The sequence below is a fragment of the Danio rerio genome, chromosome 2 (genome assembly GCF_049306965.1).
Source record: "Danio rerio strain Tuebingen ecotype United States chromosome 2, GRCz12tu, whole genome shotgun sequence".
NCBI classification, from domain to species: domain Eukaryota; kingdom Metazoa; phylum Chordata; class Actinopteri; order Cypriniformes; family Danionidae; genus Danio; species Danio rerio.
This window is the reverse complement of record NC_133177.1, coordinates 53,307,541-53,323,089: the sequence shown is the minus strand read 5'-3', so window position 1 is coordinate 53,323,089 and position 15,549 is coordinate 53,307,541. Positions and strand designations below refer to the sequence as shown.

Genomic DNA, 15,549 nt, shown 5'->3' with positions numbered 1-15,549 from the left:
CATTTAACACTTGAAATCTCAGTTTAAATGCTGAATCATGATGAATGATAGAGATGTATAGATAACTGGGCTTTTTTCTCCCTTTTCTTTCCCCAAGATGAGGTTCTGTCAGAGAATTTCCTGGACTACAAAAACCGGGGTGTGAACGGCTCGCACAAAGGGCAGATTATCTGGAAGATTGAGGCCAGCTCCTATTTTGTGGAACGTATGTGCATTTTTTACAAAACACTCTTATTAAATGATGCCGCTTGTTATTATGTAAGATTATTTCCCACACACAGGATGCCATTAGAGCTGCTTAGGGTTTGTTTGTGGCTGTAAATGTTTGTATGGTTGCTATGGGAACAAGCACGAAGATGAAACCCTTACGAACGCACCACAGTGCAAGAATTGATAGATGTTGTGAATGCTGTTTATGTTATGGAAAATATCATTCTCTTTTGCTTTATCTTCAGAATAAATGCATTGAGTAAAGTTTAGTTTAAGTGGATTGAATATGTAAGGGCAAAATGGACAGATGTTTTTGGAGGTGCAAAACAAATGACTAAATGTATGAATATTGTAAATGGAAAATATTACAATTTCCCTTAAACATCCATTTTACAAAGGGAATTCACAAATCTTTTCTTACAGTCTCTAAGAGCAAACATTTAAAAATATTATTAGGTACAATTTAAAAATATTATTATTATTATTATTATTATTATTATTAATTTTTGTGTTTTTATTTTGTTTATATTGTTTTATTAATTTATTATTAATTTGTTTTATTATTTATAATTTATTTGTTTGTTTATTTTATATTTGGATTATTATTATTGTTTTTATTTATATTGTTTTTATTATTATTCATTAATCTATTCATTTGTTTATTAATTTATTTATTTTGAATATATGTTCTTCTTCTTCTTATTATTATTATTTTTATTATTTTTATTTTGTTATTTATTTATTTATTCATTTGTTTGTTCATTTGTTTATTTGTTTATTTCATATTATTATTATGTTATTATTTATCTGTTTTTGTTTATTTATTTTGTTTTATTATTATTATTATTAGTTTATTTTGTGTTATTATTATGTATTTATTTATTCCTATATTTATTTATTTTGTATTAATAATAATTATTATTATGATAAAAAAATAAATAATTAAATTAATAAACAAGTAAATACATAATAATAACAATACAGATTATGTTGATAATAAAAATAATACAAAATAAACAAACAAACAAAAATAATGATAATAACAACAATAAAGATAATAATCATAATAATACGAAATACATAAACAAATAAATAAAAAATTATTAAATAAATAAACAAATTAAATAATAATAATAATAATAATAATAACTACAACAGCAAAAACAATAATAATAATAATTAGTATTATTATTATTATTATTTATTAGTTTGTTCAATTATTTATTTATTTGTTCATTTTATTTTGTTGTTGTATTATTATTATTACAATTATTATATATGTATTTGTTTATTTATTTATTTGTTTGTTTTGTATTTGCATTATTATTATTATTATTATTATTTGTTTGTTTGTTTATTCATTTATTTTGTATTATTATTATTTATTTTGTATTTGTATTATTATTATTTTTTTTTATTTTATTATTATTGTCATAATTATTTTATGTTTTGTGTTTGTATTTGTCTCAAAAAAGAGAAATTGACTGGCAGTTAACATTTTTATTTATTTATTTATTTATTTAAATTATGTACTGTCACCGCCGAACAACCAATTTTTCAATGTTGTTTCAGTTGTGATAAAAAATTCACTCACAAAAAAACACACAAAAAAAACATATTTAACTTCGATACAGTGTGAGTGTAATGAAAACATGCGGGTGTGTTTGTAATAATATAGAGCGCAGGTCTCAGCTGTTTGAGGGTTTTACACCGTCCTTCAGCTCTGAAAGCACTGGTGTATTACACTTCCAGGCCATATGGCTCATATGCTGTTGCTTTTTCCAAATGTATTTTTGGCACATGCACTGTTGAGGATACTAGAGGGAAATTGTGCCTACATGCACATTCAAACTCTCATCGCCCACTAAAGCACCAGGATTTCTCTTTAACTCATGCACAAAATGCTTAATCTGTATTTAGGGTTATATATTCACACTGTAAAGCTGTTATGAGTCAACTTAAAAATCTCTGCAGCAAGTTGCTTTCATTTTAAACTGAGTCAACTTTTTTTTCAGTGAGTGAAGGGGTCAGTTGAAGTCATTATTATTAGCCCCCTTCCAATTTTTTTTTGCTTCTTTAAAAATTTTCCAAATTATGTTTAACAGAAAAAGAAACATTTCTGTGAATATTTTACTGATAAGATTTTTTTTCTTCTGGAGAAAGTCTTCTTTGTTTTATTTCGGCTAGAATAAAAACAGTTATAATTTTTTAAACACTGTTTTAAGGACAAAATTATTAGCCCCTTTAAGCTAATTTTTTTCTACAGTAATTCAATAACTTGCCTAATTACCCTAACCTGCCTAGTTAACCTAATTAACCTAGTTAAGCCTTTAAATGTCACTTCAAGCTGTATAGAAAAATATCTAGTCAAATATTATTTACTGTCATCCTGCCAAAGATAAAACAAATCAGTTATTAGAAATGAGTTATTAAAACTATTATGATTAGAAATTTGCTGAAACAATCTTCCCCCCATTAAACAGAAATTGGATAAAAAAATAAACGGGCGCTAATAATACAGGGGGGCTAATAATTCTTAAAAAAATCTTTACAAAAACCTTCTCTCAGTTAAAAAGAATTTGGGCAAAAAAATAAACAGGGGGCTAATAATTCAGACTTCCAACTGTATAGGGCTGAAGGATTCTTGCTAAAATGTAAATGACAACTTTTTCTACATGAAATATGAGACCACCATTCTCCCAAACAATTCTCATTGTTTTCAACTTACATTTATTGCAAGTAAACACCAACAACAGGACATTTCATCACTTTAGAATTATAAGGTTCTATCTGACATTTTTGCCAAAATTGAGTTATTGACACTTTCTTATTAAATGACAACTTATTTAAATTATTTCATGTTTTTTATTAGTTGTTTTCATTTTAAGACTTTTATTTTAAAAAAAAACAAAAGTTGTACTCCAGCTTGACTCTATAAGGTTCTTTATGTGAGCCAATCAGCATTTTTTAATGCAGGCTCAAGGACCAATCAGCATCAGCTTTCTTTGTCATTCCGCCGGACGGCTCCATTGACAGGGGGAAAGACCAGAAAGACAAAATCAAACAAAATCAAAAGTTGGTTAAATCAGTGGTTATCGATTATTTAGCTTACTCCATTGGCAGATTATTTTGCTTGTTTTATGGAAAAACTTACTTAATTTTTACATTTTTTTTACAACGAGATGTTTTACTTGTGGTGACACAGTGGCTCAGTGGTTAGCACTGTTGCCTCACAACAAGAAGGATGCTGGTTCGAGTCCTGGCTGGGTCAGTTGTCATTTCTGTGAGGAGTTTGCATGCTTTCCCTGTGTTCGTGTGGGTTTCCACCGGGTGCTCCGGTTTCCCATAGAGCCCAAGCACATATGCTATACTGTAGGTCAATTGGGTAAACATAATTGGCCGTAGTGTATGTGTGTATGGATCTTTCCCAGTACTGGGTCGCAGCTGGAAGGGTATCCGTTGTGTAAAACATATGCTGGATAAGATGGTAGTTCATTCCTCTGTGGCGACCCCTGATGAATAAATGGACTAAGCTGAAGGATTATTAATGAATTAAAATCTTGATTTTCTTATTTTTGTTCAGTTCATCATGCAGCTCTATCCAGGTATGTTCTGAAGTGTGCAAGTATTACAGTGAGTTGTGTAAGGTGTTTTATTTGTGTTGGTAGTTACGTAAATCTAAATAAATCCGCTATACAGTTGAGGGTTTTGTTTTTTAAACAGTGATAAACTACAGTAGGGCTGTTAAAAATCCATTTTCAGTTTTATATTTTAATATTTGTTCATTTGATGTTAATAGGTTCATTCATTTTTGTTTTTCAAAATTATGTAGGAACATTGAAATCATAAAACAATAAATCCTTCTAAATGTTGGAAACATAATAAAAGAAAATAAAAAATAAAAGAATTTCCGAATTTTATAAATTACAAAAAACATAATATAAGATCATTAAAGCACCAGATACTCTACCTGGCTAAAGTCTTGTCTTCGATCTCAGTTTCTCAGTTGTAAGAGCAGCAAATAATAACTTGACTTCTCGTTGATCATTTGGAAAAGTGGTAGAGGGTACATTTTTCCCATGATTTTGTGCCAATCTGTTGAACTGCATCCCAATCATCACAAATACTGCTGAAGACCTATTGTAACCTGCATGGACCCAAGATTCTCATAGAAATCAGTCAAGTTTAGTGAAGGAAAAATTATGGTTTGGGGTTACATTCAGTATGGGGGCGTGCAAGAGATCTGCAGAGTGGATGGCAACATCAACAGCCTGAGCTATCAAGACATTTGTGCTGCCCATTATATTTACAAATCACAAGAGAGGGCAAAATTCTTCAGCAGGATAGCGCTTCTCATACTTCAGCCTCCACATCAAAGTTCCTGAATGCAAAGAAGGTTAAGGGGCTCCAGGATTGGCCAGCCCAGTCACCACAGACATGAACATTATTGAGCAGGTCTGGGGTAAGATGAAGGAGGAGGCATTGAAGATGAATCCAAAGAATCTTGGTGAACTCTGAGAGTCCTGGAAGTACGCTCTTTTTGCCATTCCAGATGACTTTATTAAGTGATTTGAGTCTGCAGAGATGTCTGGATGCAGTCCTCCAAGCTCATGGGAGTCATACACAATATTCATTCTTTTTCCACTGCAGCATGACTATTTTCTATACTGGACATTATTTCTGTTAAGTGACAAGACTTTTGTCTAAGCACAGTCAGACCTTACTGTCCTATTTAAATAATTCAAAATCAAGGCATGATCATATTTTATTTAGCTAAAATAAGTATAATCTAGAGGCTTTTGCCTTTCATATAAGCCACTTCTGATACCAAATGATCAACTAGAAGTCAAGTTATTATTTGTTGTTTCTAAAACTTGGAGAAGTGACAAGACTTTTGTCAGGTAGTGTATATATATTTTTCCCAATTTATGTAATTTAGTGAGTTTTTTTGGTGATAAGTCAATTTTTGTCTATATGCTGTGGGTATATATGTCTTGATGTTTAAGGTACAGGGAGTGGCGGAGGAGAGATTGGGTTGTTTCCAGGGCTATTTAAGATTTCAACCATGGCATAAATGATTGACACAAGCCTTGCACATGAAATATTATAGTTTGTGCTGAAGGGAAATGCAGTGGCACAGGTAGTGCTGTCACCTCACCTCGGCTGGGTCAGTTGGCGTTTCTGTGTGGAGTTTGCATGTTCTCCCTGCATTCGCGTGGGTTTCCTCCGGATGCTCCGGTTTCCCCCACAGTCCAAAGACATACAGGTGAATTGGGTAGGCTAAATTGTCCTAATTGTATGAGTGTGAATGAGTGTGTGTGGATGTTTACCAGAGATGGGTTTGGCTGGAAGGCCATACGCTGCGTAAAACTGTGCTGGATAAGTTGGCGGTTCATTCCGCTGTGGTGACTCCGGATTATTATTAAATCCGGACATTTAATAATGCCCTGCTGCTAAAAATTAGATCTAATAATGGAAATGGAAAAATGAAGTTATAGTTTACATTTTTAAACTGACCTTTAAATATGGCTGACCTCAACTTCCCATTTAAACATGAAATCATGAAATATATATACAGCAGGGGAAATATGCATTGACCACGTCACTATTTTTCTCAGAAAAAATATTTGTTGATGTTGACTTAAAATTTTCACCAGATATTTAATTTGTATTTTCTATTGGATTCAAGTCAGGTGATTGGTTGGGCCATTCTACAGCTTGTTTCTCTCTCTGAAAGTATTTGAGAGTCTTCTTATCTGCTATTTTAGTAATTGTCTTGCTGAAATGTCCACCCTGGTTTTATCTTCATCCTGCTAATCTAGATGTTGGACTGAAGCAGCTGATATTAATTTACAATGAACAAGGGCAGAGGGTTCCTGAAGAACAACTGAGAGATTTCAGCTGCTGTCTGAGCTTTCACTGTCTTTCTACACCTCCCTTTCTTCATGTGTTCAATACTCATTCGCTGCGTCATTTTATTTTATTACACATTGCACTTTATCTGTAGATTAATTAGTTTTGTTTTCTTTGCATATATGGATTTATATGATTGTTACTAACATCTGGTGAAAAGTCAAGTCAACAATGCCTATATATATATATATATAGCTGGCTGGGTCAGTTGGCATTTCTGTGTAGAGTTTGCATGTTCTCCTTGTGTTTGTTTGGGTTTCCTCTGGGTGCTCCAGTTTCCCCCTACAGTCCAAAGACATGCGATATAAGTGAATTAAATAAACTAAATTGGCCGTAGTGTGTGAATGAGTGTATATGGGTGTTTCCCAGTACTGGGTTGCAGCTGGAAGGGTATCTACTGTGTAAAACATATGCAGCTGGGTTGCAGCTGTGTAAGTTGGCGGTTCGTTCCGCTGAGCCGACCCCTGATGAATAAAGGGACTAAGCCGAAGGAAACTATATACATGTGTGTGTGTTTCTACATTTATTATTATTATTATTATTATTATTATCATTATTATTATTATTATTATTGTTATTATTATTGTTATTATTATTATTATTATTATTATTATTATTATTATTATTTTAGGTGCTAAGGAAACAGGTCTTATTTTTATTGAAAAAACATGAATTCAGAATAAAATACTGTAGAATTAATGCAATTGATCAAAACACAACCAAATAACTACACCATTAATTGAAATTATAATTATTAAACTAAATGTATTTCATTAATAAATTAAAATGATCATCTTTTTATTTTCTTTCTATCACAGTGTTTTCTCTCCTGTTCTGATGCATTTCATGTTTAAATAGGAAGTTGAGGTCAGCCATTGTCGAAGGCATACAACTAATAGACTATAACTTCATATTTCTATTTTTGCTCCATAACTGAAACCAGCAACAACCAGACACTTCCTGAAATAAAGTATAAGAACATCATACATAAACAGACACTATACCAGCTACTTGCTGTTTCTTTTCACACTCAAAAAAGGATGTTTGCTGTTTGTTTCTTAAGATTTTTGGGGGAAAACTTCATTGTTTTATGTTCAATCCATTTCAATTTGTACTACTAAGAAGTGAACTTAATTCCTGCATTTTTACAGTCCAGTAACTGCATTTATAGTTTATTAACCAACAAAATAAAAACCTCTGCAAATCTGAAATGATATTTGACATCTTGTGTGTTTTTCTGTGTTTCAGCGGAGACTAAGATCTGTTTTAAATATTATCATGGAGTTAGTGGAGCGCTTCGGGCCACAACACCATGCGTGACTGTGAAGAACCCCTCTGCACCGGTGAGCCAAAGACAATAAAACAAATCTGTCTTTTATTGTGTTTCATGATTTAAATGTCTTGTCATTTTGCCTTTAGATTAGTGGGAGTAAAAACTGTGACCGTCATGTGACCTGTGTTATAAAATATTCACTGTCATGATGAATTGTATAGCATGATGTTGCTGATGTAAAGGCAAATGCAGCAGTTTTTATCTTCCTTACATTTGACGAAGAGTTTTTGAAGAGCAGAGTAGTCTGTGCCATCTGTTTCTCAGAGGATTAACGCCGCAGATAATCTCAGGTTATCATTTCATGGCTTAATACAGCACCTCCATAGCAACACCGCAAACCACACATACACTCTCTCGCTCACATAAAGTGTGCTGCTGTTTGCCATAGAGAGAGAGAGAGAGAGAGAGAGAGAGAGAGAGAGTTTAGGCATCATTGTAATTTAAAATCAAGAAATCCTAGTTTTGTTCTGTCTTTTTTCTATTAATTGTTCTATCTATCTATCTATCTATCTATCTATCTATCTATCTATCTATCTATCTATCTATCTATCTATCTATCTATCTATCTATCTATCTATCTATCTATCTATCTATCTATCTATCTATCTATCTATCTATCTATCTATCTATCTATCTATCTATCTATCTATCTATCTATCTATCTATCTATCTATCTATCCATCCATCCGTTTACGACTAACAAGTTGTATTACTTCGATGTTTTTGTTCTTTTGTTGCTTTGATTTCTTCTGTTGTTCCTCCTTGAATGTGGGAAGTGAATGTGTGAGAAAGGCATTTCAACACAATCCAAAGTCACCATGCCAAAAAAACTCCTTTGACATTAGAATTACTAGCATGTTGCATTATTAGTATTCACAGCGTGACGCAAACCTTTATGAGGCAACAACGTCTGACCTGAATGAGTCAAAGAGTCAGACCTTTTACAAACGAACTTATAGAAATACTAAAGAGTTGCATTTAGGAGCCAAATTATAATTAGAGCTCTATATATATATGATTTGAATAAAACAGTGAATCTTTGCTGAGAAAAAAAAATTATTCATGATAATGAATCTGTTCTGCAAAAGGTTTCTAATAAAGTCTAACACGCTTCACACTGAATTTTCCATCATCAGGTGTTTAAGCCGGTGGCCACAGACGATGTTCCTCAGAGTCAGGGAAGAAGGAGACTCATCAGCTTCTCTCTGTCAGGTGTGTGTTTCAAAAAAACTGGCCTGACCAGACAACAGATCATTAAGCTTTATAAATATTTATGAGGCTTCTATATTTAGTGTCTCCATGGGGATTAGTTATTGATCCAGTGCTTACAGGCTCCTGTAAACAATCAGAAAAGCATGATTACCTGCTTTTTGCCCAACAGAACACTTCCTCAAGAAACTTATTATTTAAGGATTAATAAATGTTAATTTCTGTTCTATTTCAGTGTATTGTTTTCTGTTTTGTTCTTATACAGTAAATACAGTAAATAATGATTTTTTTTCTGTTCTTTTCTGTTTAGATTTTTTGGTAAGACCTTATTTTAATGGTCCTTATTGCACTTTTCGTTGACTAAAAGTTGCATTGTAACTACATGGCAATTAATTCTCATTTGAGTATTAGTTGACTGTCTGCTTAATATCTGTTTATACTGCTCCTTCAGCACATTTAACTCACTATAAGAAACTTAGCAAGTACATGTCAACTTACACTAATCCTTAACCTAACCTAACAGTCTGCTTATGAGAATTAGAATTAGTTGGCATGTAGATGCAGTGTAACTTAAATTCAATAAAATGCGTTAAAGTGTCCAGCAAAATAAAGTGATACAGTATATTTTGATATTCCATTTTGATATTTTTTTATAATTGAGTTCTCTTCTGTTTTTGTTATGTTGTTGTTTATGTTGATCTGCAGCGTTTTGTTTATTTTACTTTGCTTCTTTGTTGTTTTTTTACTTTGTTATCTATCTGTGTTTTGTTTATTGTTTTGTAGTGTTAAATTAGCTCTTTTCTGTTTTGTTTTAGTCTTTTGTTTCATTATTTTGTTTGTTCAATTTTGCTTGTTATCTTAACAGTTTTTGTTCGTTTGTTTCGATATTTTAGTTTTATTGTGTTTTCTTTTCATTTTGCTCTTTCTGCTTTGTTTTCTTGTTTTTTTTATTTTTATTTAAATTAGTTTTTGTTCTTTTCTTTTTTATTGTTTTTTTTAATTTGATGAGATTTGCCAACTTGTTAATTTTACTTTGTATATTTAACTTTTGTGTTGTTTGTTTAGTTTATTATTGTTGTGTGTCAATTTTGTTATTTTCTGTTTTGTTTTAGTCTTTTGTTTTATTATTTAGTTTTTTCTGTTCAGTTTTGTTCTATTTTGTTTGTTATCTTTACTGTTTTGTTCTTTTTTATATTTTAGTTCTGTTCTGTTTTCTTTTTATTTTGCTCTTTCTGTTTGCTTTTCAAGATTTTACTTTGATTTGTTTTTGTTCTTTTCTATTGTTTTTTTATTCCAGATTTGTTTCTGTTTTAATTGAATGTTTTTGTTTGATTCTATTTTCTTTTTGTTCTGTTTAGTGCTCTGTAAAGTTTAATCATTACATACTTTATGTGTGTACTGTGTATATATATTATGCATTGTTGAAGTCAGAATTATTAGCTCCCTTTGATTTTTTTTTCTTTTTTTAATATTTAATGTTTAAATTATGTTTAACAGAGCAAGGAAATGTTCACAGTATATCTGATATGTTTTCTTCTAGAGAAAGTCTTATTTGTTTTATTTAGGCTTGAATGAAATCTGTTTTAAATTTTTTTGTAAATTTTAAGGTCTAAATTATTAGCCCCCTTAAGCTATATTTTTTCGATAGTCTACAGAGCAAACCATCATTATACAATAACTTTAGGGGGCTAATAATTCAGGGGACTAATCGTTCTGACTTCAACTTTATATATACTGTATAATTATACACATGCAAGCATACAAGTGAGAAAATGTTTATTTATATTTAGACATAAGATCTATATGTACAGTATATGATACAAATCATATGTAATATAAAAACAAAACTATCTAAAACTAAAATATTTATATACGTTTTTTGTGCATTTATATATAAATAAATATACAGATATATGTATATTTATTAAGTATATATAAATAAACAAATGCATTCATACATTTAAGAAAAGGTTTATTTATATTTCAGGCTGTCCGCTGGGTCTTAAAAAGTTTTAAAATGTCTCAAATTTCAAAAACTAAACTTTAGGCCTTAAATTTACTCAAATATTATGTATCATTTTACACAGGTCTTAGTTTTGCTTTGACATCTATTCAATGACCAAAAATACATCTCAAAATATATTTTTTTATATTTAAACTTTTTTTATTGCGTTTATTTTTTATTGTTAGATATTTTTTACAGCAAATTCCCCAAATTAAATTTCCTAATCAAACAAAACCTAAAAACAATTACATGATTCCTCATGATAATACTGTGCATTTAGAAAAAAAAAAAAAAAAATATATATATATATATATATATGTAAAACAACTATTATTTTGGATCGTCACAAATTTTTGCAGTTTCTGTTTTGTCAAGATATATTTTGTCATTATATTTTAATATTTCTATGCAGTTTTGTTTTAGTCTGAAATTTCTGTACATCTATTTTGTTCTCTTATATGCTTTTTTGTTCTGCTTATATTTTCTTCTATTGTTCATTTCTGTGCTGGTTCTTCTGTTTCTTTGATGTTATTTTCATTTTGCTCTCTTCATTGTCTACTTCACCTGCCATTCTTTTTCATTATGATCAGATTTCCAGGCCACCGGACTGAAAAAAGGCATGTTTTTTAACCCCGACCCCTACCTAAAGATCGCTATCCACCCTGGCAAACACAGCATCTTCCCAGCGCTGCCTCACCATGGCCAGGAGAAGAGATCCGGCATCGTCTGCAATACCATTAATCCTGTTTGGCAGAGGGAGGTATGGCAAACAAACAAGAGCAAACGCACCAGATTAAACATGCTTATATACAAATCCACATTAAACACTATCCGCTCGCCGTCTTATTTATTCATAGTCGTTTAACCCAACGCTGGCCTTCTGTGCTTTTGTAGAGTCCACACAGAGTTGGTCCTGTAAATCCTTCATTCTGCAAATAGACTGGATGCGTCACTGCAGACTCACAAACACTGACGCTGTTTGACTGACGGGATTTAACTGCATGTCATCTTTGTAGAGCTGGAAATTTGGATATTTAATTTATACAGTGCTCAGCGTATATGAATACACCCCTCACAAATCTCTCACTCAAATGAATGTTTTCTATATTAGTGGTTCTCAAAGTGGGGGTCGGGACCCATGAGGAGTCGCGGGACAATAAAGGGGGGATCGCCTGGTGATTTTCAAAAATCTATTAACTTTTATTAAACCTTAAGAATTACCATAATTTATCCATAACCTACTGAAAAGACAAAATAGTCATTTATAGTTACTATGTACTATATAATTACTATAGTAGCTTATAGTTACTAGTTCTATTGGACTGTGACCCCTAAGGTAATTACATTATATTAAAGACAATAGCATCTGATGCAGCAGATTGATTTTGTAATACCAGGTTAAACTTTCTGGCACATTTACAGCACTGACATACATAAAAAAAAATGTGAACAAAGACTTTTGAACTTGGGTCTATTGGTGTGTGTGCACCATTGCATGCAAGGTTTCTGTATTTATAACCACCTCAGAGGATATTGGAGGTCGCGAGTCACTGGCATTGTTATTTTGGGGATTGAGGGCTGAAAAGTTTGGGAACCCCTGTTCTATAGGAAGCTTTACAATATTAGATTTTTCCTTCACCAAACTTGACTGATTTCTGTGAGAATCTTGGGTCCATGAGGGTTCCAGTTAGGGTTGTAACAATATACCGGTATGACGGTCTACCACGATTTGAACGTGCACGATTATCATACCATGAACAATTGCATATCAACGGTTTTAACCCTTAAAGACCGAGACAGCCGCCCGCGGCTAAAATAAGTATTGCTCTTAAATGTTTAATAACTTTTGATCCGCTGATCCGATTCATACAATTCAAAGATTGGCATAAAGAAGAGAATCTCAGCTTTCCAGTGCGGACTTTCAGAGGCTTTTTGACAACGCTGATTTGACAAAGAAACGCTCGTCACTGTGTCTCCAGACAAACCAGACATGATACATTGATGCATTGTCCCTCCTCCATGCCCAGATTGGTTCAAACTCGCTATATCACAACCAATAAGCATAGGTTTCGCTTTTGTTTGTGGACCAACAATGAGCTTTTTGAACAACACGGAATGAGAGATAGGCATACATTTATGCGCGGCTAAATAAAACGCAAAAAAAAAAAAGTTTTGCATGAAATAATTCTCATACTAAGTACTTTTGCATGCACAACAGCACAGAAACATGACAAAACAGTGACACAGCAAGACGAACTGCTGCTCTTGCTGTTTTCAAAAGACGCAAATGAAGATGCAGCTGTTTGTCTGCATTGCAGACAACCATATCCAAATCCATATCCACAGACAACCATATCCATGCTGGCACATAAAACCTAAGGATGGTCCATATTGAATCTAGTTTAGTTATGTAACTATTTATAGTATAGTAAATATTTATATCTATTTTTTTACTGAGGATTTGCACCATGTTTATTTGGACTTTATTTGGACTTTGACACATTATTTATTATTTTCTTATTTTTTTATTTGTTCATTGTAAGTGGTGTTGTTTATAGTAACTGAAAATATATTATTTGGAAAAAGTCAAATTTGCTTCACTGTTCTATTATTTTGTAACATTTGTAACATACAGTACCGTATACCGCGAAACCGTCAAACCGTGGTATTGTTTTAGACGATTATCATACCGTAAAAAATTCATACCGTTACAACCCTAGTTCCAGTAGGTCTTCTGCAGTATTTGGGTTGATTGGGATGCAGTTCAACAGATGATTCATAGGAAAAATATACCTATTGCCACTTTTTCAAATGATCAACTAGAAGTCAAGTTATTGTTTGTTGCTCTTACAACTGAGATTGACGACAAGATTTTTGTCAGGTAGTGTACATTAGTCAGTACTGGCCCGGATTGGCTAATCGGGAGGACCGGGAGTATTCCCGGTGGGCTGGTCCATTTTTTTGGCCATGAGGGCCGGTGTCCCTAGCTGCCTGCACTCTCAGCAGTCGCACTATTTTAATTACTTTATTTATTTGACCATAGACTCATTCTTTTTATTCATTATTTTTCCGCAGCTCTGCTCTTTTTATTTGTTTTCTTGCAGCCTCATGAGCAGAATGCAGCCTGTAGCCTGCAGGTTAATGATGCCCAATAAAGAAATCTATAGTTTAGTATAGTTTGTTTCTTGTCAGATGTTGACTTTTAGGGCTGTATTTTGACGATCCATGCACAAAGTGCAAAGCGCAGGGCGCAAACGCATTAGGGCCATGTCAGAATCCACTTTTGCTAATGTAAGGACTGAAAAATCCACTTTGCGCAGTGGCGCATGGTCTAAAAGGGTTGAGCTTATTTTCTTAATGAGTGATGGGTGTGTTTTGAGATTAAACCAATCAGAGTCTCATCTCCCATTCTCTTTAAAAGTCAGTTGCATCGCGCCATGGCACATTTGCTATTTACATGAAGGCTTTGTAAAAACTGAGCATTTCACTTGCAAGAAAACAGTTAAGCAGTTCATCTACAGCACGAGAATGAGAGATAACCTTCCTCATAATATACTTTCACTCTCATGGATAGGGAAACCTTGTACGCACAGACATCCATTAACCTATAAATAATTAATTTTGTTTGTTAAGCACAAAGATTTGTTTTAACACTATTTCTAAATTCAGTGTTAATTTCCAGCAAACAAATCAATGAACAATAATAACAAAGTGTGGTCAAAAAACTGAGTATATCCAAACACACATGCTGTGCCCCATATGGTCTAAAACCCGACAGGTGGGCAAATCTAAGCTTGTTTTTAATAAAACAAATATAAATATGCATATAATAAATAATACTGCTAACAATAATAACATTAACAAAAGCAAATTGTCACAAATAAACTGAAAACAAACCTTGAGATGAAGAAGGCATGAAAGCAGTAGTTTTTACATTTATGTAGGCTAGAAAATAATGTTTTGTAATATTTTAATCGTTTATATTTATTTCCAATGTATATCCTTATTATATCCTATATATATCCTTAATATTTTAATTCTTTTTCATATGTAAAGATATTTGCGTATTGCTCTACATCTTGTGTGTATTAAGCAGTGTGTAAGCGAGGCGCACAGCTAACGAGCTCTGCTTTGGACAATAGACCGGCTTTGTTCTGTTAAAAAATCTATTATAGTTTCCCAAAATTGCAATGCGCCGGCAATGCACCTCGACAAACCTCCCTTTTTAGACTAGAACGCCTATGGGCGCACATATGAGCGCAAATGCATTTGCTATTTAAACAAGCGCGCCTTGCACCACATTGCGCCGGGTGTATGATAAAGCCCTTAATCTTCACTCACAGATACATAAACAAATTAAAGTAAACAAAATATAACCTCATATTTCAATTATCACGGATGCGGGAATGAAAACTGTGTGACTCCGCTGTCTTCTAAAGAACACGCTGCCGTCAGATTTGACAGACGCAGTTCTTAAAGAGCCTGCACACAATTTTTAACATGCTACATATCCTCAATGCAAAATGCACAAAATATCCATCTGAACAACACATATGAATATTCTAAGTTTACAAATGCAAACAATTAAAAACAAAAACATTCAAAACTGAAATGCATCATTTAACATTATTAAATCCAATCAAATCCTCCTTTAAAGGGGAGATTTAGCTACCCTTTAATGTTCTCATATTTATGACTAACTTTTGAAGTTATAAAGCAGCTGTTTCCTCGAAAAAGACTTGATAGTGTCAATAGAAAATTAAATACATTTGATTTGAATCTTTATTTTATACATATAGCTTAAATCATATTTGTATTTATTTGATTTTTTTTTAATTCAAGGTTAGGGTATTTATGAGCACTAACTCTTACAGAAAAT

The 15,549-nt window shown here is 32.4% G+C and overlaps 1 protein-coding gene across 5 annotated transcripts in view; it reads left to right on the top strand.

Moving 5' to 3' along the window:
• hecw1b (HECT, C2 and WW domain containing E3 ubiquitin protein ligase 1b) overlaps positions 1-15,549 on the top strand; it is a 97,646-nt gene that overhangs the window by 23,281 nt on the left and 58,816 nt on the right. For all 5 annotated transcript variants that reach the window (XM_073919470.1, XM_021480876.2, XM_009298865.4 and 2 more), the window contains exons 3-6: positions 98-205; positions 7,372-7,466; positions 8,593-8,668; positions 11,261-11,430. In XM_073919470.1, coding sequence (XP_073775571.1) covers positions 98-205; positions 7,372-7,466; positions 8,593-8,668; positions 11,261-11,430 — 449 coding nt within the window. The remainder of the gene's footprint in view (positions 1-97; positions 206-7,371; positions 7,467-8,592; positions 8,669-11,260; positions 11,431-15,549) is intronic.